The 26,961-nt window shown below is 38.0% G+C and overlaps 1 protein-coding gene across 1 annotated transcript in view; it reads right to left on the bottom strand.

Annotated features, from left to right (window-relative positions):
• LOC140168519 (clustered mitochondria protein homolog) overlaps positions 1 to 26,961 on the bottom strand; it is a 97,892-nt gene that overhangs the window by 21,849 nt on the left and 49,082 nt on the right. Inside the window, exons 6-19 of the mRNA XM_072191922.1 lie at positions 26,038 to 26,122; positions 24,460 to 24,585; positions 23,893 to 23,996; positions 21,604 to 21,647; positions 12,400 to 12,584; positions 11,355 to 11,457; positions 10,577 to 10,789; positions 9,430 to 9,525; positions 7,578 to 7,656; positions 6,444 to 6,549; positions 5,110 to 5,570; positions 3,834 to 4,036; positions 2,965 to 3,108; positions 1,886 to 2,208 (exon numbers count right to left, since the gene is read on the bottom strand). Coding sequence (XP_072048023.1) covers positions 1,886 to 2,208; positions 2,965 to 3,108; positions 3,834 to 4,036; positions 5,110 to 5,570; positions 6,444 to 6,549; positions 7,578 to 7,656; positions 9,430 to 9,525; positions 10,577 to 10,789; positions 11,355 to 11,457; positions 12,400 to 12,584; positions 21,604 to 21,647; positions 23,893 to 23,996; positions 24,460 to 24,585; positions 26,038 to 26,122 — 2,272 coding nt within the window. The remainder of the gene's footprint in view (positions 1 to 1,885; positions 2,209 to 2,964; positions 3,109 to 3,833; positions 4,037 to 5,109; positions 5,571 to 6,443; positions 6,550 to 7,577; positions 7,657 to 9,429; positions 9,526 to 10,576; positions 10,790 to 11,354; positions 11,458 to 12,399; positions 12,585 to 21,603; positions 21,648 to 23,892; positions 23,997 to 24,459; positions 24,586 to 26,037; positions 26,123 to 26,961) is intronic.

The raw sequence follows: 26,961 nt of genomic DNA on the forward strand, positions 1-26,961 counted from the left end.
ACTACCAAATCACAACAGTTTAAAATAATTAATAACCTTAAGAGCAATGAGTCAATGACCATTCATTCACAAGTACAATATGTAGCCAGGTCTACTATCAAACCCCACTCATTGAGTTCCTAAGAACTCTTGTGGTGTTAGCGAATCCTGGCTGCTTTCCTATGGCATCCATTTTACACCCAAGAACTATGAAGTATAAGTTTATTGGAATCTAGCAGGATGCAGTGAGCATGAATGTTCATTGCTCATTTATTATACGCCCAAAAATTATGAAATATAAGCTTAATGGGATCTAGCAGGATGCACTGTTCCAGATTAGCAATGTGACAGACCCCCGGGGACTGATCCTCCCTGTCAATAACCAATTGCACTCCAGTCACCTTGCCCTCTCGAGTAGATTCAAAATTAGACTCTTGAGGGACAAAACTATGTTATGATCAACAATATTGAGTCCAATATGCATTTGAAAAGTGTGATTTTGTAAAACTGTCAAAAACAAAAATACACGCTTTATTTTTTAATGGATAATTTAAATGATGTTCAAAAGTTGAAACTGTAATCTAATTAATTTTGTTTGTCTGCCACACAATCTGATCCAGTCAGACCAAATTCAGTAACAATGAAATTTAAATTTAAGTACGTGTGAGGAGCAAAAAAATAATAAAAATGGATATAAAAAGTTCATTGCTTTGCAACCAAGTATACCAGAGACTAGTGATTTAGTTAGCAACATCAGTAAGCTTTGGTACTGAGTTAGTTAGTAATGGTAATAACTCAATTGCCAAAATTTCTGACTTTCTGGATCAGATCGTGTCACATATTCTGATTAGCAATGTTAATGACTTGCACAAAGCGAACTTTCACACATCAAATCCCTGCAAACTTTCTCCCGATAATGAATTGAATGAAAAATGTCTGTATACTGCAATGAGCACATTGTAGTGTCACAAGCACTTAACTGTGGCCAGGTCTACTATCAAACCCCACTCATTGAGTTCCTAAGAACTCTTGTGGTGTTAGCGAATCATGGCTGCTTTCCTATGGCATCCATTTTACACCCAAGAACTATGAAGTATAAGTTTATTGGAATCTAGCAGGATGCTGTGAGCATGAATGTTCATTGTTCATTCATTGTTGTATTTCTAATTCTAAGCAACAGACATTATATTAAAATCGTTTGACAATGACCACTTATCGCTAATTACCATATAAACCCTGTGGAAGATTTAAGCAAAGTCTTCCACACAATGTGTTTCAAACGAGCGTGGCGCAATGGTTAGAGTACTTGCCTTTAGTGCATGAGGTCCCGGGTTCAATTCCCGGCGGTGGCAATTTGCTGGGAAATTGACTTGGAAAAAAAAAGTCTGAAATTAATTGGCAACCTCTGTAGATTAAATTCAGACTTCCGCTCTCCCCATGGTTCATTTAGAATTGGGTAAATGAATCATGAAAGTACTCCGTCCTTCGGAGGGGACGTTAAGCCGTCGGTCCCGTGTGCAGAGAGTCATACCTGCACATATATCTCGCAGCCAGTTTCGAAAAGAGTAGGGTGTTAACCCCTGACTGTTCCTAACCCGTCCCGGTGTTCAAATGGACCCCAATGGAAATAAGCTTCAATAGAGACTTTCTTGGGTTATCCAGGGTTGTCAAAACCCGAACAAATCAAATCAAATCAAATCAAATGGAGTTGGCTATGGTTAATTATTTTGAAACCCATACTCCTCCTGTATACAACTTTACCAATATGTCCACAACTGGAGTAGTATTTCAAATGGAAGTAACCAAATTGTCTATTCTACTTGAAATCCATACTCCCTCTGTGGAACACCTTAGCTAAATCCTTCATGGGGGAGAGTGGATTTCAAACGGAACAGCCAAATCTTACCCTTTAAGATCAAAATGGAAGTAATCCTTGATCTCGTTCTTAATGTTGGTCCACATATCCAAGGGCGTCAGGTTGGCCCACGTCGTGTTATCGTGCCCGAGAGCCGACACGTATCGTACCCTCTTCTTTCCCTTCTTCTTCTTGCTGTGACCGTTGTTGAGTTCGTCGTCTGCTTTTGGGGGCTGAGGATTTGGGAAGGAACTCAGAAAGCAGTTGAGATAGTGGCTCATTGCGGCTGCTAAACTGACCATGCTGACGCCTTGGATATACGTCTTGAAGAGATGCTTCACGGAACGAATCACCATCTCGCTTACACATAATTTCTGTGTGACACACAAAATAAATATTTCAAATGTATTTTGACGTATTTAGTATCAAACATAATCAAAAACTAGCCAGAGCAATGGGCAAGTTTCTACATAACTTGGTAATTGAAATTGGTAACTAAGCATCAATGACCCTACTCTTTTTGATAAGGGCAATGTTTAGAATGGGCACGTTTTATCAAATCTATCAAATCATTCATATCATACATTTATTCTGTAACTTTTGTAGCCAGGTCTACTATCAAACCCCACTCATTGAGTTCCTAAGAACTCTTGTGGTGTTAGCGAATCCTGGCTGCTTTCCTATGGCATCCATTTTACACCCAAAAACTATGGAATATAAGTTTAATGGGATCTAGCAGGATGCAGGGGGCATTGGCACATATTTATTTGGTCATGGTATACACCTAGCCAACTAATAACTTATTGAACACTTTTATAATTCTCATTTGCCAATATAACTGCCAAATTGGAGAACTGATCGCTGTGTCCCTTTACAAACTTCCATGCAAACTTAACCCCATGAGAACTACCTGCCGATTGGCCAAAAAGAAGTTTTCATTATCAATTGGACCAATCATCAACATTGTTAGAATAATTTCACCACACAAAAAAATTGGGGGGAATTATTTGCAAAGCTCCATCCTGATTGGTGATTAAAGTAAAGATATCATGTAATTGACCAATCAGAGGCAACGCTAGATTGGCAGGTAGTGCTCAGGAGGTTAACATGATATACTTATGTAAACTTACATGTAGGTAAGACAGTGGTGGTGCTGTTGATACAACATTTGCAAGGACTCCCAGGTATCTCATGTTGATGCCTCTCTGATGCAAGACTTCTGTCAGTGTGTAACCATCAAGTGGGGCTATGTTATGCTCCAGACATTCACTGATCTGTAAAAGGCAAAATTGTGAAGGTCAAAAGTACAATCTATCATAAATAAAGTAATTAATGAAAGACAAATGTGATGTGATCAAGCAAAATCAATCAGAAGGCGGAAATATTGATTTCCAGATATAGACAAATAAAGTAAAACTTTCTTTTTTATTTATTATTTTGGAAACACATGTTCTGTTCATATCTTTGGAACTAAATGTTCAATTTCAATGCTTTTTTTATGCAAAATGCACCTTTGCAAATGCTTTATACAATCATGTAGAAAACTCAAAATTGAATATGTCCGACATCAGACTGAGTTTGCTTGTTCACACCACATATGAAGACTGTGCACTTGATACTATTATGCTGTTGATCATGGACAACAGGAAAATATCGGATTTTGTCACAAATACAACATCTATAGCCTTGATTTTTGCAGGGTATGTGAATTTATTAAAGTACAATACAATCATGTAAAAATCAGAATTCTGACCAAACTTGAGCGCATCCTCTTCAGCAAATATTCACCAGCGAAGTGTTACGTGTAATCCGATTATCACTATGTCAACTGGATCACGCTTTTGAGTTCTGCACCACGATCGAAATGATCGTAACATAATACCAATTCCAAAAGATGCGTGATCCATTTACCAAGGAGTTATGTAACCACTTCGCTGGCGAATTACAATATGGCTTTGATCGCAGGTTTGTAAAACTCCCAATTCAATGATCCACTTACCAAAGTTGGTATTTGGTTGACCACCACAAACCTAGCAGCGTCTCTGACCAATTTCTTCTCCTTTTGAAATCTTGCGCCATTTGGATCGGCGTGTGTGACGCCCTCAGAGTAGATATCGGGATTGAATCTGACGTCAAATTCTAAGTCGCTAAGGGAGCCTGACAGTTGCGCTGATCTTGTAACTACATCTCTGTGACTGTCACCTGATTTGTGAATAAATCAAAGAACAATTTATTTTTTAAATAATCTTGAAACTGAGGGTCTATATTTAAAACTGAGTGGTCTAATTTGATTGCATCATTATAAGATCATCCCTGCATATTACTTGTTGAGAGAGAAATTGCACCAAGTAATGCACACATACTGAGATGTTGACAAGTGCACTGGACAATTAAACATTCAGTTCACATTAATCGCAAGTGCATTCTCAAGCAACAAATACTACACAGTTTGTAATCCATTTCATTCTCCAGAAAAAAAATGCCATGGTTTTGGCTATTTTTATATAAATAACAAAATAATCACTTAAAAGATGTCGGAAAAAGACTAGAAAGCTCCCTCTTTCACTGCATCCTTTGGTGCGAGAGATCCTGGATTCAAAATCTCCACAGGACAGAAATAAAATCTGCTCTCCCCATGGCTCTTCTAGAAAAGATGGGGCATGTGACTTATGACAAAGACCTTGTTACAGTCAGTTCCTAATCAGGGTAACCCTGATTGTCGGCTACACTTGCCTGTCCTATTAAAATGAAACATTTGCTATCTACGACGACCCCTTCACCAGGTCACTTGGCCTAGCTGAAGTTTCATCTGTATAATCTACCCGATTTCAGCTATTAAAGCCATAATGTATGATTTCCATCAAATTTTAATTTTGTTATTCTTTATTCAAAATGTTGAAATAATTAGTAATAACTGCCAGGAAGGGTTGCTGTCCATTTTAAGCTGAAATAACACGGTAAAGTGAAAGAAATCCCACTAGTTATTTTGGCCATTTAACATGCAGTTCTATGGGAGGGCATAAAGTCATAATAAAAAAATTATGACTTTATGTCTAACTTTGCTTTGTTGACCTACAAAGACAACAAATTTGGCCGATTCCCTTTAGGTGCAAGTTGGGACATGTGTAAAAATTACAAATATGCAAAAAATCAGGTTTTAAACAAATTAAGCAATTTCATATTATAACATCGTACAATGGCTTTAATGCCTAGATATGCTTGACATATAAAAAAATAATAATAAAAAAAAACCCAGCCACAAATCCCCCACTTACCAGCATCTTTACTAGGCGTGGCCAGAGCTTTAGCTGCCTCTGTGGGCATATCTCCCATCTTGGCTACCAACTTCTTCATTTCCTCCTCATTGGCAATATCATTCAAAACAGGGCATTCTGATCCACCATTGGGCAATTCTAAGTCTAACGACAGATTGGAATTCACATCTTTGTCCGTCTCAGATACATCCTCTTTCTTCTCTTCGTCACTCTTGTCCTCTCCTGATTTATCCTCCTCTTCCTCCTCCTTTGTGGAAGACTCTGTGTTGTCTGTATTTGGTGTGCCTTCTTCTGTATTTGGTGCATCTTCTTCCTTATTTGGGGCACTTTCTTCCTTATTTGGTGTGCCTTCTTCCTTATTTGGCAAGTCTTTTTCCTTATTTGGCACATTATCGTCACATGAATGCTGGTTTTGCATCAGAAGGTAAGCGGCATGCTTGATAAATACCATGTATCTATGTCTGTTGAGAAGATATAAAAACAATGGTCAGTTTTACCTTTGTTACAGGGGTAGGATTCATGTTTGGGTTCAGGTCATTAAGGTTTCAGTTTCATCAGAAGGGCATTTTACAGCAGTCAACTTGAATCCGGAAAAAATCCATACTAAATCAAAATATTTAATATTCCAGAATAGTAGAGCCTGCAGCAGAAAACAGAACCTTATTGAAGTCTCTTCTCACCTTCAAACTAAACTTGGAAGATTTGGAAATATCTTCCACAGGGGGAGCATGAATTTCAAATGGAATGCAGCTCCATTTGAATTTCATACACCCAGTAAGATTCACCAGAATCTTCCCCAGATGGAGGGTGAGTTTCAAATAGAATACTCCCCTCGGAAGATATTGTTTAAAATCTTCCACAGGGGAGCATGGACTTCAAATGGAATGTTCTGATACACTACTTTTAATAATAAATGAATCTACCAATTGCTCTATGTAAACTTTGATTAAGAAGAACTACAGATGACCCAAGATTTAGCAATTCAATCACTCTCATACGTCAAGAATAAATTTCTGAATGATAGGTGAATAAAATGGCCATCAGCCCAAAATCACTTTTAGGCCTACGTATTGATTGACACAGGCAAATGAAGGGGCAAGAATAAATATTCCCATTATGCCTGGTGAAACCAGGGTCCATTTCACTCAAAATTATTCGTAACTTACAACAAGTCGTAAGTTCCATTTCACGAAACATACTTATGAACAGTACCCTTCGTAAGTAATAGGAATTTACTATCTAGTATTGGGTATTCATAACTTTACAAACGGTTACTAGAGTTACAAAGGGTTAAGAGTTTATTGAAATGGACCACCAGAAGGGTAAATACTTACTCCACAAATGCTTCAATAAGCTCCTGTCGTAGACAACATAGCTTGTGTCTGTGTTGCCGTGGGAAACCTAGTTTCTTTACTTCTTCTGATAACGTCTCGCCTTCAACTGGGAAAAAATCAAAATCTTAGGGATGATTTATATACGTACATAATCAATCATAAGTTCAACTCTTTTAGGGGCTTCAAACGTGCAGTAACTAAGGACAGATTCTCTTTTGCAATTTTACTTGATGAAAAGTGAGATTCTCGCCAGTGTTAGAAATATGCCTCAAAACGTTAGTGGCCTGTCGGGCCTTTAACTCTAAAAAATAACTATTGGAAATGTTACCGGTCAGCCGGGCCTGCAACTAGACTGCTCAAGTATTTTTCGCCCTGATGTTGCACTGATGACAGCGTGCTTGTGTACGCTAGCACTTTGAGCGAACACTGGCGATTTGAAGATGCGCCCTATGAAATGAGAACTGATGTCACTGCCACATCAGGATGAAAAATAGTATAGTCAGGAAAGTTACCACTTTTGGGCCAACAAGTTACAGGCCAATGGTCGTCACTATTTCACATCCAATTCTCACCAATTTGATGTGTGTTGCTTATGTGTGGTTTTAATTTTATTTCATTTGATTAATTTGATTCACTCAAACATACATTGCCATTATTATGCTATCATAAAAGACATGATTTTGATTCAACAAAGTCTGCCAATTAAACACAAGTTTACTGTAAACATTCAAGTTTGTTACGTGTCCAGAAGTGTATAAGTTATGGAACATATCCAATTTAAAGGCATCTTACTCCATCCATTTTTAAGGCATCTTACCACCCCCCCCACACACACACAAACAACAAACACTTGCATCTAGGTAAAAAGATAACAAATAATTCTTGTTACTTACTTGGCAGGAAGTTGACATCTGGAGGGAATGTTCTGAGTAGGTCCAATACATAATGACGCCCATCATTGCCTTTGATACCCTACTCCCCCCCCCCACACACACCCCACATTATTGTTACTTACTTGGCAGGAAGTTGACATCTGGAGGGAATGTTCTGAGTAGGTCCAATACATAATGACGCCCATCATTGCCTTTGATACCCTACTCCCCCCCACACACACCCCACATTATTGTTACTTACTTGGCAGGAAGTTGACATCTGGAGGGAATGTTCTGAGTAGGTCCAATACATAATGACGCCCATCATTGCCTTTGATACCCTATAAAAACAAAACAAATATCACATTGACCATTTGTAGTATATTAAAACTTAATTAAAAGTGGGAAATATGCCCCTTTGAATTTTATTAATTTTCTCAAGCCAATCATTTGAATTGTTCATGGCAGTTTGTGATTTGTGTGTGTGTGTGTGTGAGTGTCTGGGTGTTTTGTTTGTCCTCGTCACTGTCTTCCTGTTCAATGTCTTGTGTGTTTTGCTTTGTTTCTTGAAAAGTTGATATTTCAGATATTATCCTAATAACTTCATTCTTCTATCAATAAAACTACCTATTTCACGAAATCTGGCACTTAAATTTGAGTTACACACTACAATTTGATCATAGTACCTACACGATTATAGAGAAGTGTACATACATGTATTGTCAAAAAAATCTGTTCAAAATTACAGTATATTTGCTTAATTTTGGAATTTTCTTGCAAATTTTGCAATGACGAATCTGCACTCTTTCCAAATTCCAAATTTTACACCCCATCTCAAAAACCTCTGACCATAAAAATGATTCAAATGTTATTGACCTGATTTGATCTTGACCTACAATCAAAGTTGGCACACTTTGACAATATGTTGGAACTCTTAATTGCTGCTCTGAGAGTTCAGTGAAATTAGTATAACTATGTTTGATGAGAAGTACAAACCTTCTCCTTTCCTCTTCCCTCCCCCATTCCCCCTCAATCAATGTTGGGGGGACTGGAGAGCCCAAAGTCAAAATTGCTTTCATCAACATTGAATTGGGGGAGAGGGGATGCGATTTACAGTTATTATGCCAGAGTGTGCCAACATTAATTTCTTTGATTGTAGTTCCCATAAGGTTTGAAATTTAAAATTTCATACCAGATGGTGCCAGGTGGGTAATAACAATTCACTGATCACCAACTGGTACAGATGTAATACTGTCCAGATGTAGCCTATGCCATGATCACAGCACACATGGTGTGTGAAGATGATGACCTTTATTTACTTTGAACTATACATATGAAGATCCGGAACATGATAGATCTTAAGGCTGCCATGTATGTTTTTATCTACATCACTATTTATTCATGTAATAAGATTACTTTGTTCCAGTTAATTAGAGAGGGGCATAATCTTTCCTGAAAACTTTTAACAAGAGCATGCATCACATATTTACTGCATTGAATTTTGAACACACTTGTCTCTGATTGGCTGCAAATTAGGCAATCTGCTGTTGCAGAGTGGAAATTTATGAATGGACTTTGCACCGTACGCGTTGATACATGTAGTTCTGACTTTGCAACATCACGGTAATAGGCGCTTGTCAAAGATTTACAGCAAAATATTATAATTAGGTTGAATATTCTACAAAAGAAAGAGGTACACTAAAATTTGAAATACCACTTTATAACAAAATCGACACACAAAAAAACAAGGCAGCACAACTGTGGGCACATGGAAATTATTACATTTCACATCTGAACTCTCCATATACCGAGGGGTTAGACAATTTCTGCATTCCATATTGTACACATCTAACAAATATGCCACCAGGCAGCTATTGGAGATCCTTACCTGTAATAGCTGCCCTATTAGACATTTGATAATTTCTACATCCTATAGCCTATATTGTACACATCTAACAAATATGACACCAGGCAGCTATTGGAGATCCTTATTTGTAATAGCTGCCATATTAGACATTTGATAATTTCTACATCCTATAGCCTATATTGTACACATCTGAAAATATGACACCAGGCAGCTATTACAGATAGGGTCTTCTTGATATATTGCATACCTTGCACTCTATTGATGAGTAGATCTCCACCTCTTCAGTTTTGTGGTTCACTACTTTGTGTGGTAGGATCTTCAGCTGCTGTGCTGATTTACCAAGCTAGAAAAAGAAAACAGTAAATAATGTTATGATTCATTTTTTTCTATTGTTATGATAGTTTAAAAGGGGAAGATTGGAATGTAATCTTTCCCAGTGAAAGATCAGCCAGCAGTCCAAACCATGGCCAGACGGTAGCATAAGTAGGATTATCTTACCTTGAAGGCATAGATGGTCTTGCAAATATGGCCTAACTTTCCACTAGGCCATCTAATATGCTGTGAATAAGTAGGACTTCAACTAATATCTGCTGGTCACTTTATACTCTTATTTCCACATGTTATGCTTCTGTCAATTGCAAGCCCGGCTACCAGGGACCCGGGCACTGTAGACACAATACCCGGGACTGTCACCCTGAAATTACCAGAAAGTACGTCCCCAGTACCCGGGACTGCACCCGGGATGTACAATCAGTCGTCCCGGTAGCGGGGCCATGAAAATACTTAAATTTTGGATTTGCTGATTAAAAACATTGAAAATTAATACAGCACTTTGAAACCCGGCTGGTATGGGCGGGGACAGTACCGGGGGTTTCACCCACAATTTGTGCCCTGGTACCCGGGGCATAGCGGGGATTATTACAATTGCCTTTGGTAATATCCTCCGCTACGTCCCCGCTGTGCCCGGGTCCCTGGTAGCCGGGCTTGCAATTGACGGAAGCATTATTTTAATGTGTGGCTTTATAGTTTTTTAATACTTCAGTGGTCTGTGCATCGAGTATACGCAAGAGTAAACACAGTAGTGATAAAACTAAAGGAAATTACACATGGGCAATGAAACATCTAAAACTCAAAATATTGGAATATGCCAAACATATTTTGAAATTTGATTATAACTTTAACACCCTGAACACTACGGTCATCTAACAGCATTTCTGATTGGTTGATAACTAGAAATGCTCATTTCAATTGCCAATTATGACTACGCTTTAAACTATTTATGGTCAAAATTGCATTTGACTTATTAATACCCTCCTTGATTGGTTTAAAATTGGATGCAATATTCATTTTGGCCAATTGGCAGGTAGTTCTTATAGGGTAAAATTGCATCTCACCAATTCCTTGTACTTGTCACAGGTCACCACTGTCTTGCCAAAGTCTATGGATCCATAGATCACTGACTCCTCCTGTTCCCTCTCCAGGATACCAGGGATGATGGACTGTGCCGTGATACGGTAACCACGGTAATCTATCACAACAGTACCCAGGGTGTAAAGTCCATCCACATCTACAGTGTTGTAGGCTTTCACTCCCTGGAGATCATTGCTCTGGAAAAATGGGTACAAAAGTAAAGTTATTTCACTTTTTATTTTTAAATTTGAGTTTTATACCTAATCCTTTCATTTAGAGAGATTTAAAGGGAAATATCTCTCGTTAGGAAACCTTTAAATTCAAAAGAATTAAGGTATCAGTTATTTTCACCCCTGTATATCCTAAATAAAGACAGACATGTCAAAATTAGAAACAGCAGCTAAAGGCTGAGTCTTTCAGCTTGGATTTAAGCCTCGCTTTGTGATCCAAAATCCTTAGGAAGATGAAAATTCAAAATGTGCAGAATGCTCCATTGGATGCCCTATTGATTTGTACACACAGTGTTCCAACAAGAGAACTAGCACCATGCTTTCCATTGATTATAACATTAAAATGCAACTTTTGATTTTGTTCCTTCCTTGGGTTTTCGATAGTTGTTATTATGCTATTGAGAATACCATCCTGTAAGTCTGCTGTTACACACATATTTCTCATGTGTCTGCCTCTCCCTCCCCCTAACACTTTTGAAGCTCATGATGGTTAAGCTTTGATAAGACCACATAATAACAATATAATACTTACTGGTGCAACATATGCTGCATGGTCTCCACCAAACTCTTTGTAGTGATCACGCACATCAAATCCAAGACTGAAGAATATGTTATTCCATATGAACATCTGCATTCTGAAAAGAATAATCATATAAATCATAATATATTTACAGCAGGAATAAGGGAGCTTGGGATGAGTCAGTCAAGTAAGCAGTAAAAAAAGCACAGTGATCTATAATAGTGCGCTATGCACAGGCACAACGCCTAATATCTGGAGGCATCCCTTAAATTCATCCACAAGCCTCAGCACACTTTACAGGTTGTTGTTGAGTACTACGGCCCCACATCATTTCATAAACCATTTAACAACAACTCATGGACTTTGCAGCTTCAAGAACGCACACCCTAGACAAAATAACCTTTGCAACCAGGATCAGCTCCCCATATTTCGTACGGGTTACAACAAGACAATTAGCACTAAGTTCCTTGTCTAAGGGAATTTCAAGCTAACTCCAAAAATTTTCCATGTGAGCATACTAGGCACTGTCAGGGTTCGAACCCGCAACCTCTCGCACCACAGTCGAATGCCTTATCGATTGACCTAACTTGTTTTGAATGCAGTATGGAAGCCACCATTACCCTGCCATCATATATCCTGGAACAACATGTTGTGGACATTGTGTGGGGGGATATCACATTCCCAGAACCCAATGGCAGCTCTATATGTATGCCAAATCTTTTATTCACAGCAATTTGTTTATATTGACACCAGTATGAGGCATGCTTCTGGGCATGCTTTCTGAACTTAACCTTCCTGCACAGATTCTTTTGTAAATTTTTGTAAAAGAAGGGTAAAAGCATGAAGAGTTCTTTACTGGACTATCCCAGTTGGAATCCATACACCTTCTATGGAAGACATGCTCTTATCTCCCACACAAGGAGTGCAGATTTCAAATGAAGTCACCCATTCAGGTAACCCCCTTTGAAATTCACACTCCCTGTCAGGAAGATTAAGGTCATGTATATCATAGGGATGGATTTCAACTGAATTAACCCATTTGACCAAATCCACTTACTTGGAATCATCTCCTGGGTTGATGGCCATCACATTGCCATCAATAACGGCCATTGCACCTCTGGTAGCCGCTGCCACAAAGTCGCTGTGTACCTTGAATACCGCCCTCTCTCGTAGCAGCCTCTCAGGCAGATTCTTTCTAGGAAGCTCACGTGTGGTTTGGATTTCTTCATTCCAGTCTCTTGTCTGAATGAATACAAAAATAATACCAGACCCGCATTAGAATGACAAGGGGGAATAATTCAATAACACTAGCCTCGGAACTCAGTACAAAAGACATGACCTTAATCTCCTACACATTTAGTGTGAATTTTCAAATGGGGTTACCTGAATGAGTGATTCCATTTGAAATTTACACCCCCTATGTGGGAGATTAAGGTCATGTCTTCCACAGGGGGTGGATGGATTTCAACTGGAATAACCCATTATTTTGACCAATATAGCAAGTTAAAGTACGCAAATGCAATTGACATTTGATTGATCCACAATACTAATGATTTGAATATTTGCCTTATTTTGTAGAAATCAGTTAAAATGCAAAAGAATTGGGCCACTCCAATATCTCAAAATCAACTACAAGCAAACTCAATTATGCTTAGTCATATTATACACATATGCAATGTTTGCATATCTTGTACTGTCTGTGACATTCAGAATGAGCTTGGTATATTATATTCATTTGTCGACTTAAGCGCTATGTGGACCAATCGTGACTTGCTGAAATTATATTTCACACTTTATTACAATTCACAATGGCCCAGATGCATCTCAAATGACACCCAATGCACACATGGTGCCATTGATTGTTCATAGTATGTTAAATGTCAAATAATTACATTATGAGAATAAAATTGACAATAATACTACAAACTGTATCAAAATGATAGGAAGTGACAACTTGACATTTTTGCAGAATTTTTTTCACTATGAGCACCAGTTCTTCTCAAAGAATTTTAGGTCATGAAGATAGCCCATACTGTTCAGAAGTATTTATCAGTGGCGATATTTCTTTTTGACATTGGGGGGATGGGGTTGGAAAAACATTTCTTGAGTATAGTGAATCCAGCACCTTTTGGCGACAGGATAAGTTTATGGTACAAATGTGCACGAAGCTCACTTAAAATTTTGCCATATTGAAAGCTAAATATGGTGCAAAAAGTGGAATAAATGCGCTCAAAGCGTGCAAAAATTTGAACTTTTTGGGCTAAAATGGCCTCATATGAGGTTAATTTGGTTGCCAGGGTGTATTTAAATAATTGTTCGCAAATCAGAACAGAGCTAAGTTACAAAATTAAGTACCAAAAGCAATGCATTGTAATAATATAATCAAATATTAATTATAATTTTGACAGTATCAAAGTCATGACATCTCTATACACATGTAGGTTATCCAAAGGGTAGGTAAACAAAATGATAGAAGCAAAGTTCATCATCAAACTTTTTATTTACACGATTACTTCACACTTTGTATCGTGGCCGCGTGTAAACTGGCTACAATGTACAATATGTAAGATGTGAACTGTTAAGAATCTGTATAAGCAACTCAACTGACATTTGCAAAAGAGTGGTGATTTATGGGTCTTCGTGTCCACAATTCAGCTATTCAAATGCCACATTTTGTATTATAAGCGAGTAACCTTGTGTGGTGATATGTTGTCACCTTATAAATGTGTGCTAACGCGCATTTTCTGACCGTATGTATGCTATTTATATCAGATACGTGGCGACCCAAATTTCAAAAATTTCAGGAACAAATGTTTTTTTTTTTGGTATTTTCAAATCGCAAAATATTTACAGAATTTGGTGATTTTTTTGGGTCATTTCCAAAAAACCCCAAAACAACCGACCCTACTTGAAACGTCCGCCCGCAACAGGTTTTTTTTTTGCATCGCCTTAGATATTTGAGTGCTTTATGAGAATTGAAAGCACGGTCTTATGGTCAATATTTTAGTTTTTCGGTGGCAAATTATTAAATACAGAAATCTCTGAGTCTCTAGTGTAAGTTCTATATGCCATCGACAGCTTGGCAAAGCAATGATAACAATAAAAACAATGTAAGTAAACAAACATAATCTGATTGATGTTGGTATGAGCATTAAGGAAACAAGATATATGTCAGCCCTGAGGGATGTATGTTACCATCCTAAAGGTCAGTCATGCAATCACTCATTAATGTATCATAGAACTTATTAAAGAGACATTCAGGGATTTTAAGCTTAATACATTTTGCAAACAGAATGTGGTACAGAATTTATTATATATGGGCAATTCCAAGCAAAAGTGGACATGACCCAAAACATGAAAAATGCTCAGAAATTCAAAACTACAAGTGCTGCAATGGCAAATTTGGTATCAAATGAAAGAGATTATCATACTCTTTAAATTAAGTCGACTTGCAGTTACATTATTGCATGTTTATCATGAATTTTCTTTGAAAAACCTGTTTTTAGCCAAATTTGTTACTTTTTTAAGTGAAAAAAGACCTATGTTTGGGATCTCATTTACACATCTTCATTAAGGTCTTATTTCATGTTTTTTGTTTTAAATTGCTCAAGGAATATTGAAATTTACATATTCTATGATGTTTTTCATGTTTTTTTGTCTTGTTAATGTATTTATTACGTAATTTGTTTCCATCTTTTTGGGCGGACAAACTGTAGCACGAGTTACCGTAGTACGAGTTACCATGTTTTTGCAAGCCAAAGTAAAACTATGAAGGACAAATCTTTTTATGTATATCAAGATCAAGCTTAACATAGTAGTTACTTATCATAATCAATTAGGCTTTATAGTGTTTTTGTTTTAGGACACCATCCAAATTAAAGCGAGTGATTTTTTGGCATGTCACGGCTCGTAGTACGAGTTACCGCTTTTCACAGCTGTCCCATACGTATAAAAGTTGATATCTGCATTTAGCAATACTATGAGGATCTAGCCTTGAATGTTGGGTATTAAAATACAAAAAATAAAGATTCCACTCAAATGAGTTTAAAGGTTGGAGCATAAAGTTTGTCAAAGGACACGATAAAGTGTAGCACGAGTTACCATGGAATTGCCCATATATAAAATCTCAATTTTAGAAAAGGGGTTTCTGTCACAATGCAAAACAATATCATATGCCCAAAATATTGCACTTTTAAAAGCTTATCTTGCAATTTCTCAAGTAATTTTCTTTAACGTCATATGAATTGTCTGTTTCACTCAAGCTTCAATCTCGGGTCAGAAAAGGCTAGAAAAGTTTGAAAAAAAATGCCTGGATTCGCACAGTCCGTTATCTGGAATGAAAATGTAATTTTTCATGGCTGAAAAGGGTTAATTGAAGCTTAAAATAATTCATATCTTGTGAAAATTTGCTGTCATTTAAGTTTTTCTGTTCCCAAGTTGAAATCACCAAACTTCCTAAATGTTTTGTCTTATTTCCTTGATCCTGTCATCATATACTCCCAAAAACTCTCAAAAATTGTCCTTTGACCTTTTGTCATATTACCCAATGATCTATGCAACCATTTTGTCCTATGCTCAGCTTCCCTCCACTGGTGCTGATATAACATACCGTACACAAAGGTCATTCATTCTTACATGTACATTCATGTGTTATTTAAGCTTCAGCAAATTTTACATACTTTAAGGTCAGATTCATCACGTTCAGGACATTTACTGATGTGGTGAATTTATTTGTGTTATTTTATTTTTGGGAAGCTACCACAAAAATAAACAAATACACACCCTGTATAGATGATGTTAATCTTCCATACAGGGAGTGTAGATTTCAAATGGAATCACCCATCCAGGTAACCCATTTGAAATTCACAATCCCCGAGTTGGTGATTAAGGTCGTGTCTTCTATAGGGGGGTTGTGTATTTCATCTGGAATAGTGGACTTTTTAGAATTTGGACCTTTTTGACCAAAAGGCATAAAAACATATTTTTTTCACTCACTACGCTTGCAAATGACACTTTTGGGCCTGCCAAAACTACACCCAATTTATTTTCAAGCTTTCTACTCTTTATAAGCTTGAAATTAAAACATTGTTTTAGTGTATAACTGCAAATTCAAATTTGCTAAATTAGTAACTAGCAAAAAAATCTTTGCAATTGTTGCATAGTGGAAAATAATTGCACAATATGTTCCCGTTAAACAATGTTCATACGCCTGACCTCTGCCATCCCGCCCCCAATAAAAGCACAAGTGTAATAAAATTAATTACAAAAAAAAAAAAATGTTGGCAATATTTCCCCTTAAACTATGACCATACATTTTGGCTCCATCATCCCCCCATTGAAGTGCATGTGATAACGAGATTGGCTAAAGGTCAAAATAGCCTGTATCTGGATCACGGGATACCACAACTGACTACGTCCAGTTGGTGTGAGCAAAATGTGTTCACATGCTACTGGTAAAGTAGTCATTTTCGCGGAGTGTTACTTTTCACGCTCACCATAGCTACCGCACAAAATAAAAATCTGCGAAAAATAAAAATCTGCGAAAAATAAAAATCCACAAATAGGTTCTATTTTGCATGGGTCTATGTCCAAAACCTTAAAAAACTTACAAAATTTAAAAGCAAGCCATGTACCGGCAGCTCAAAATCGACAAAGTGCACGAAAAATTACACACACAAAAATTACTACTTTTCATCACACTTCGGAAAGGTTGAATGTGTTAGCATTAAGCCCCACGTGGTATAATTCAACTTGTAAACTATTTACGTGGGTGGGTGGGTGTCTTCCAGTGTATATCTACTTGTTTATTTGTATGTTTTGATGTTTGTTTCAATTTGTTTACAAGTACATTTGTAGCGATTCAAAAATCATGATATTGAAATGAAAGCCTTGTAATTTCTATACGCAATGTATTACAGCAAAAACATAAATGCATGTTTTGTCAGATATACTTATTAACAGACTGATATTGGACTTGTCATTTTTGACATTAATTTGCTTAAGGTTATTAATTACTTTAAACTGTTGTGATTTGGTAGTTCACAGCATCTTATTTAATGGTAGTGAGCTTTGGCAAAACTGCATTGCTCAATTCATAGCGAGCGTGTAGAAGAATTAAAATATCACAGATATACTTTTATAGGTGCTGCGGTTCTTGAGTTACGTTGTAAAGAGGGCTGAAACAACAACACTTTTGTAAAACATACATAACTCATTGACAACAATAAATTAAGCAAGTTTGCGAAGTATACGATTTGTAGAATGAACTTTTGCAAAACATCAAGGTGTTATTTTTCAATAATATATTGATCTAAATAATGAAAATCGATTTTTAGGTTGCTTCAACCAACAATACCTCGTCTACCCTTAAGGGGGTACTATACCCCTGGTCAATTTTGTGCCTATTTTTAAATTTTTCTCAAAAATTTTAGCGCATTGGTGACAAGTAAGATAATTATGTGTATTATAGGGGCAAGGACTACAACTACTGCACTGAAAATTCAGCAACTCAAGGCAAGAAGTTATTTATTTATTGATCAAATATTGGTTTTCCCTCATTTTTGACTGTAACTCCACAACTGTTGTCTGTGCTGAAATAAAATTCCAGTGCAGTAGTTGTAGTCCTTGCCCTATAATATACATATCTTACTTGTCACCAATGCACTATAATTTTGAGAAAAATGCAAAAATAGGCACAAAATTGGGCAGGGTGTAGTACCCCTTAAAAAGCTAATAGATTCTGAAAAAGGTAAAATTTTCAGCAAATAATTATCAACCCTAGTCTAATGAAAGGGGGCAGAAATGCAACCCCTCCAGAGTTTTTCCTGTCACCATGAAATCCTCAAACATAATCAGCTCTTTTCAAGGTTTTGGTCATTTATGACATCATTGTTTTGTAAATCTTGTGATGTTTGTACTTTTTTTGTATCAATGGAAAGAGGAGATTAAGATCTGCGCATTGGTACCGAAATCATTGGACATTTCATACCGATAATCCACGAGGTGAGTTGCAATTGTAAACATATATTTTACATGTTTTCATAAAACCTATTATACCTAAAAAATCCCACTTTTTTATGAAGTTGTTCACACTTGCAAAGACAAGCAAATGCTACCATTTTCTAGAAACAAACTTACAAAGTAAATAAAGTAACCAATAAGTTGGAATGGGCTAAATTGGTCACTACAAATTGATACATTTACTGAACAAATATTTGTTAAAATATATGGGATTTGATCTCGCAGTCACACAAACAAAGCTCTTACTAACGATGCATTGCCTGACATGTTGAAATGAATTAAACCTTGTTTATTGTAGTTTGTAAATTAAATCTAATACTGGAACTAATTTGCAACTCACTTTGCTACGTTGCGTCCGAAAACATCGGACTTCGTCAGGCATCTGATTGAAGATGTTGTGATGACGCCAGATGTTGTGACGCCAGACGGCGAGGAATATCTCGTAACGCCGGTCCCATGCACGTGACAACTGGAAGCGGAGTCCCCTTTTCTGTTAATGGCGGGATCCTCCACTCTTTCCCATATGGATTCTCTGACTCCTCGCTCAAACCACTTCTCCTCCTTATCTAGAATAACCGCTTCCTCAGGCCTCAGGGTTGAAGAAATGTTCAGTTTTCTTGTTGCAGTGGTTGTAAACCCAGCGGAGTTTTGGGCTTCGCTGGAGCTAGGGCGCCTGTGTTGGTTCAAACGCGCTCAGAGATTGTTTTGTCTCGCCTACATAGGAGTCACCACAGTCCGGGGCAGCACAGGTAATGCCATAAACTAGATTGCACTGTTTATCTCTGGGGGTTTGTCCTTAACATGCACGAGCTTCCCCCGTAGGATGTTGGTAGGTTTGAAGCACGTAGTAATGCCGAAGGACTTGAAAGAGTTCTTAAGCCTTTCCGATAATCCAGCGATGTATGGGATGGTTACCTGTGTGCGATTGTCATGGTTAACCTCTACTGTGGTGGATTTAGTGGAGTCTTTGGTTTTGTTCGCTTTGGTAAACGCCCAACCGGGGTATCCACAATTTCCAAGGGCTTTCTGTAAGTGATCTTTTCCTCCGGAATGTCCTCAGAATTGCTTATGACAGTGTCCGCACGGTATTGGAGGGTTCTGATCACGCCTAATTTGTGGATCAGCGGATGGTGTGAGTCAAATTGTAAATAGTGATCGGTATGCGTGGGCTTTCTATAAACCGCTGAGTTGAGGGTACCGTCACTGTTCAAATGAACCAAGCAGTCCAGAAAAGCTAACTTATTGTCCACACATTCCTCCTGAGTGAATTTGATGTTCGGGTCAACTTGGTTAATGAAATTAAAGAAGGACTCCGACTCGCTTTTGTCTATGATGATGAATGTGTCAACAAAACGAAGCCACAATTTGGGCGGTTTACCGGGGTAACTACTCAGCACGTGTTGTTCAAATTTCTCCATGTAGAGATTAACCACAATTGGGGAAACGGCTGAGCCCATCGCGCACCCATATTGTTGGATGAAATACTTATTGTCGTACGAGAAATAAGTTGTTTTGAGGCAGATGGTGACAAGTTCAACAATTTGCTCAACGGTTAAATCTGTGCTGCTCACTCAAAGTGGTATCCTCCGATAAGAAATCCTTCACAACCTTGATGGCGCCGTCCGTGGAATAGAGGTGAAAAGTGCGCTCACATCGTAAGAAGTAATGATCTCGTTATCGCCCACTGAGGTATCGCGGATTTTCTTTACAAAGTCCTGTGTATTGACAAGATGGTGTGGGGATTTTTCGACAAGCGGTCCTATAATCTTCGCTGCGTGTTTGGCTAAGTTGTATGTAACCGAGCCAATGCTACTAATTATTGGTCTCACTGGTATGGGATCTGGCTTGTGTATCTTAGGCAGGCCATAAAAAGCTGGAACGCTCGGTTCGGTAGGGGGGTCAATCTAAATTTGAGACTGAGGTCCACCGCCCCAGCAGTGTAGATTTTGTTGATAAACTCCGACACTTGCTTTCTATAACCGTTGGTAGGGTTATAACCTATGGGTTTATAAGTTTTCTTGTCCTTGAGCAACAGTTGGCACTTGCTATTGTAGTCAGTTTTGTTCAGAACAACAATGCACTTGCCCTTATCGGCAGGTACGATAACAATGTTATTGTCCTTGCTCAGCTCATCAAGAGCTTTCTTTTCCTCTTTGGTGATATTAGGAGGTGGGGGTTTGGTGTTACGAAGTGTGTTACTGACCTTGTGACGAAGATTTTCAGCCTTTGATGGGTCTAATTTGGCCTGCTTAATCGCGGTTTCCGTAGCTGTGATGAAATCTGCTGTGGGAATTTTGTTTGGAACAACCGCAATTAAGTCCCTTGGCTAACACAGATACTTCACTATCCTTCAAATTCCTATCCGACAGGTTCCGGACCCATGTCCGTTGGAAATCAGGGTTATTAGAACTTGATCTCCAATTCTTATCAAGGTCCGCTTGCGATCTTTGTTGCGATGCAGTTTTGTATTTCGCAAATTTTTCAAGATGGCGCCCTTGGTTACAGCGTGTTGACTCAGCTGTGCAACCCTGTTGAATTCGCAACCTTGTTGTATTCCGCACCGGAAGTAAGTTGGATAAACGATCTTCTAAATCCGACTTTTTCTGGTGTAACACATCTATTGTAAAGTTTGTCTGCCTAATTCTCTCGCTTAACAGCTTCCGCCCGCATTTCTCAGGATGTTATCCGCTTCGATGTCCTTGCAAACTCGATTTCAATTTGACACTCCTCGGGTGATTTTCTCATGCAAACACCGTAGGTTGAAACGCAAATGGTTCCTAAAGTTAGCGATCTTCCTTGCCGTCTTTTCGTGGTTTCTAACCAGATCAAGGCATTCCTGCCCGAAATTGTTCTTTATATCTTGGTGTAGATTATTCATCCAGTAGTTTAAACATTAGTTTGTAAATTAAATCTAATACTGGAACTAATTTGCAACTCACTTTTGCTACGTTATGTCCGAAAACATCGGACTTCGTCAGGCATCTGATTGAAGATGTTGTGATGACGCCAGATGTTGTGACGCCACAACATCTGACGCTATCACAACATCTTCAATCAGATGCCTGACGAAGTCCGATGTTTTCGGACGCAACGTAGCAAAGTGAGTTGCAAATTAGTTCCAGTATTAGATTTAATTTACAAACTAATGTTTAAACTACTGGATGAATAATCTACACCAAGATACTTGTTTATTGTACTTTCAATGTCCTGTGGAGTATTACTAGGTTTATATATTACTTACCTGGCCTGGTATATGTTCTTCATAGCCTAATCTGGAAGTGTATGCTGCAAGAAATTGAAGAATTACAAATTAATGCTATTTTTATACTAAATTCATTTTCAAGCACACAAAAGTACCAAAATGTTTTGATGGACTATTAGCTTCATCACAAAAGTTGTCTTAATTTTCACTGGATGTCCCCTAACCTTACCAAATATCACAATATGCCACAGACTGAGTGCCTACGCTTCAGGGTGGGCAATACACAAGGCACCTCTGCCAAAACCTCCTTCAGAGTTTTAGGGTTAAAGGTAGTATAATATACTTTGATGCTTGCACGAAGGAAAATACTGTATATCCTTGAATAGTTGCCCCCCTTCCAATTAAATGTTCGATAACTGCTGATATTTCCAATTTTCCATGCTATCTTGTGAAGTAAGCTTACCAAGGTGCACATGTGACCGCTCATTTTGGCGAAAGTTTGTAAACCCAGAAGTCATCATTCCTTAAGTTCATAGTTCATCATTTTAGAGTGAGTTTTAAGCTTACCTAATGATTTTAATGGGAGTTATTGTTCTAAAAATTACCTCTATCTAATAAATGCCCCCCCCTTTTGGAAAATGCAATGCCCCCCGGGGTGACTATTCCAGGATATACGGTATCCATTTTGACCTGGCCAAACTATGATCACAAAGTGACATTCACCAAATACAGTGCAGCACAAATGAGAAACATTCTAAATGGCAATAAAAATTTGTTTCGTTGCCTAAATCAATCAAATTTGATTAAGAACATAATTACTGCCTTCATCTCATTGACAAAGCACAATGTCATTATGATATGAAATGCGTATTGCACTCTGCAAAACAGCAATTAACGCAACAAATCTATATAGTGTTCAACAGATGCACTCACTGTTTCTTGCCTACAAGCACACTGCATGCATAATTGCATATTGCACACAACGGTGTGGTAAACAGCAGGGTTGCCAAAAGATTTAAGCCCGAATCGCAGGTCAAATAATCGAAAAGTCGCCCAATTTTTCTCTTTACCATTGGTTTCTATGGGGCAGGAAACTACGGAAGTCGCGGGAGCCAATGTTGAAAAGTCGCCCAAATTTTTTCTTAACCATTGGTTTCTATGGGACAGGAAATTGTCAAAAGTCGCGGGAAAAATCTTCAAAAGTCCCCGGTAAACAGGTGTGTGTATAATAGCTTTAATATACTGAGGGGTTTGCTATAGCTGCCCTATAGACATTTGGTCATTTCTGTATTCAATAATATAGTATTGGGTATATACATATGACATGTGGCAGCTATTACAGATAGGGCCTTTCATCCATCACTTTTAAGACATTGCAAATTACAATGTCTAGAAAGGTAATATTTGTATGCGGTTGTGGGAACAAACTGACTTGGAGAATAAACAATATGAATTTTTATTTTTGCTATCCTCTACCACAGCAGCTGATAGGTGTATCCACCATGCTCTTCAATACCATGTCATAGAAAGTGTTATCAGGGCTTAGACTTTCGTTTGAAAAAATATGATCTCTAAAAATATTATGAAACTATCTATAGCTCTCAATATTTAAGCGGCTCTTACTTATATTTTGTATGCATTTGCTACGGAGCAAGCAGATAGACTGCAATGCATGATGGGATACTCCCTTCAGCTGCTGTGATCCTCTACCATGTGAGAGACAACAGGCAGGTCCAATATTTTGAGTAGTGGAGCAAAGATATCATATCCAAAGAGTACACGCTCTATATTGCCCCTGAAGCAATTCCTGCAAGAGCCTTTGCATCTTTGAGCTTGAGCATGACAAAGGTTTGCACACTGAATGCTTAGCGCACATGTTTGGCACAGTGTTACATGCAGAATGCAGACAACCATGCACAAGTTTGTCAGCCGCGTAGCAAAATAAGTATCAGGAGGTAAACTATTTGCCCTTCATGAGGGCCACAAATGTGGTGGAGTCTGTACTCTTTGGTTCTACCTCATTGGGAGGTACACTATTTGCCCTTCATGAGCAACACACAAACATGGCAGAGTGGGTACTCTTTGGTTCTACCTCATTGGGAGGTACACTATTTGCCCTCTATGAACGACACACAAACATGGCAGAGTGGGTACTCTTTGGTTCTACCTCATTGGGAGGTACATTATTTGCCCTCCATAAGCAACACAAACATGGTGGAGTCAGTAATCTTTAGTTCTACCTCATTGGACCCAAGTTTCTTTTCCACACATACACTGCCATAAAGGATACTGCCATACTTGGGAAAGAGCTTTCATTGATCCACTTACCATCCTCAGCCCGTATTGAATCTATAGTGTGTTCCATACTTGGTGCCATCCATGAATAGACTTGGAATGGTGTGGGTACTCTCTCAAAGGGATGTCTCTGAGACCTGTCAGGAACAAACAAGATAAAAACATTGGTATAACTGAACTGTATCATAAATCGATTCCCCTCTCTTCCCCCTATGATCTGGGAGCAAAATTGCTTATTTATTGAAGTAGTCTTCTGTGTTGACAAAGAGCTGTCAGTTAACTTGGTTTTTTTTTCTTTCCTAAAACATACTTACCTCAAATTGTGTATTAAGCATGGGCTTCATGTGCACAGTCAATTAACTATGCTCAATGATCTTGGAACCTAAGGATGGGGTGGGGGAGGAGGTTGACAACAGACCTGGATGATCCACTACTATTTTCGAGGAGTCTGTGATCTAAAGTGGCAGGTATTACTCTTCTGCTACTCAAAACTCACAGCTTTATATTATTTATTAACAAGTAGTGTACATGTATGTGGCCCAATTAATTCTAAAGTACCTTTCCACACAAAATGGTACAAAAAAAAGTTTAAAAACTTACCTTTTCTTGAGAAGATGTGCAAAGTTTCTTTTGAATACTGGGCTGACTTTGTTGAGTAGTTCAATTAGTGAGTGTGATAGATGCTTCTGATCCGCTGGCTTGGGATTGAATAATTCCTGAGTAGATCTGTGTGGGGTGGCAAAATAAGATTCAAATATTTTAATATTTAACTTAAAAGTTTCTTGGTGTTTAAACCATTGTTCAGAGAGTTATTGTAATTTAAATAATTACCACATTCCAACTCACGACTTGTCCTACGCCACTGTGCAGGCTTAACAACGTGTTGGACAAATTGCAGAAACTGGGTTAAAGATTTGGTCCTTTTCGTTAAATTTTCTGCTATTTTGTCACAGCAAAATGTACGAAAATTTCTTTTGAGCAGAAATCATTTCAAATTCTACACCACTGGAATATTTTTGGTCTCTATTTCAATAAATTTGAGTATAATTATTTTGAGGTCAGCTTTTTGAGAATCCCAGCAGCTGGCAGCTGCACATCCTTTTTTCAAAATATCTCTATGTTTATACTGTAAAACACTTTAATTTCACAGCAACTTAATTTCGCGAATTGGCAAGAAGTCATCTTTTTGTGGCAATTTAATTTCAAGAATTTGCATCCTCTTGCCTCTTGCTATGTAAAACCATTATAAATGAACTATTTAGTCGCAATTTAATTTAGCGATTGAAGGCGCTAGTGAAATTAAGTTGTTGTTTTACAGTAATTGCATTTCTGGTGCAGCTCTGTCAGATTTGAGCAATCATATCAAGTTATTTAGCCATAATGTAACCTCTGCATATTCAGACCCTTTTTTCCCCTGCCAAGACCAGGCTCATCACTGATGTTCATTCGCACAAAATAACTGGGGATTGTATCTTTGTTGTTACCAGCCCCAGCTATGGAGCGAGCTCCTGCTTTTTGTCACAGACACAGCTATATAGTTTGTGTCTGCTTTCAACAGTCTCCTAAAAACTCACTGGTTCTCAATTCTTCACTTTTCTGTCTTTATGTTTGTTGTGTCTTGGAGAACATTAAGTGCTGTATTCTTTGAAGAGCACTTGTAATGCTCATAAATAATAGAACAAATAATGATATTCAAACCAAAACCAAGACCTCCCTCCTTCCCTGGATGAGGGATATAGTCTGTGATCAGAGATGGTAAGAATAGTTAAAAGGGCTAATGCCACTAGAGTCTGTCCACATAGAAGTAAAAACCAAATCTGTGGCATCGGGGGTCGGTGCTTTGCGTCACACGTATTGTGTGTTAAAAAAAACGTCGCGTAAAGAGTGTGATGCGCTCAGCAAGTACAAATCGCACAGCAGTTGGCGCGCCAAAGATGTATTTACACACACGTTGCACTGAAATAATTATTCTCATACCTCCTGTTTCCAAGGTCTATTTACTTTGTACTTCTATGTGGACAGACTGTAGTAATAGGGATTAAGCTTCAAATTGCTGAGAGATCTAAAAGCTATTTTCTGATTGGTTAGTTTTGGTTATTATGATTAGGCTTATATCATGTAATTAACCAATCAGGGGTTCTGTAAGAAATACCTGCCTCCCCAGGCGTATGTACTTACTCATTGACATAGAAGCCTCTGGTTGACGCTGTCACATGGTATGTAGTGCCTTCCATTGTCACTATAAATAGATACATCAGATCACCTGCAATGGAGAGACAATGACAAAATAACAGCAAAAAACGGTTAATTTTATTATAACAGTTGGCCAACAAGTACATTTAATACAACCAGTCAATCTTGAAACTGTCATCAATATCCTCTAAAAATAGCTTTGTAATTATGATTTACATAAAAGAAATGACAGTTAATGCAAACATTTATATCTATATCTGCTGGTATTTAGTATGTAGTTACATTAATCTTATCATTCAGTAGACATGAATAACAACATTACATTGGTTAATAGCCAAATAATATACAGGGAGTGTGAATTTCAAATGGGGTTACCTGATTGGTGACTCAATTTGAAATTTACACCCACTGTGTAGGAGATGAAGGTCATGTCCTCCATAGAGGGTGTATAGATTTCAACTGGAATATCCCATTTTCTGTAAATCCCACAGCCTTTGTAGGTAGACCTAAGATGCCGTCATGCTGATGTACACATTGTTTAGCGAACATTGGTACAGCGCATTTCAACGCTGTGAAGTGCGCATTAACGGTGTGTGCATCGGGGTGACAACCCACAGATGTACCCGCAAAGGCTTATGGGATTTACTGAAAAGGTCAATAGCTGTTCATCATCTTTGTAGGTATGTAGGGTGAAGGGGAAGTGCGGCCACATTGACCTCCAGTTTATAAATCTCTCTCACCCAATGTCCCCATTTTTAAATACTTGTGAATGGATTTTATATAAGCTCTCACTGAACGTCCCCCATTTTTCTTCTTCCTCTTCTTCTTCTGGGTTAAGTCTGGCTGGGTATTGACAGATAATCTACATTTTACCAACATTTCATTTCTACAAAATGAATTTGTAATTTG

Source organism: Amphiura filiformis, chromosome 13 (genome assembly GCF_039555335.1).
Source record: "Amphiura filiformis chromosome 13, Afil_fr2py, whole genome shotgun sequence".
NCBI classification, from domain to species: Eukaryota; Metazoa; Echinodermata; class Ophiuroidea; order Amphilepidida; family Amphiuridae; genus Amphiura; species Amphiura filiformis.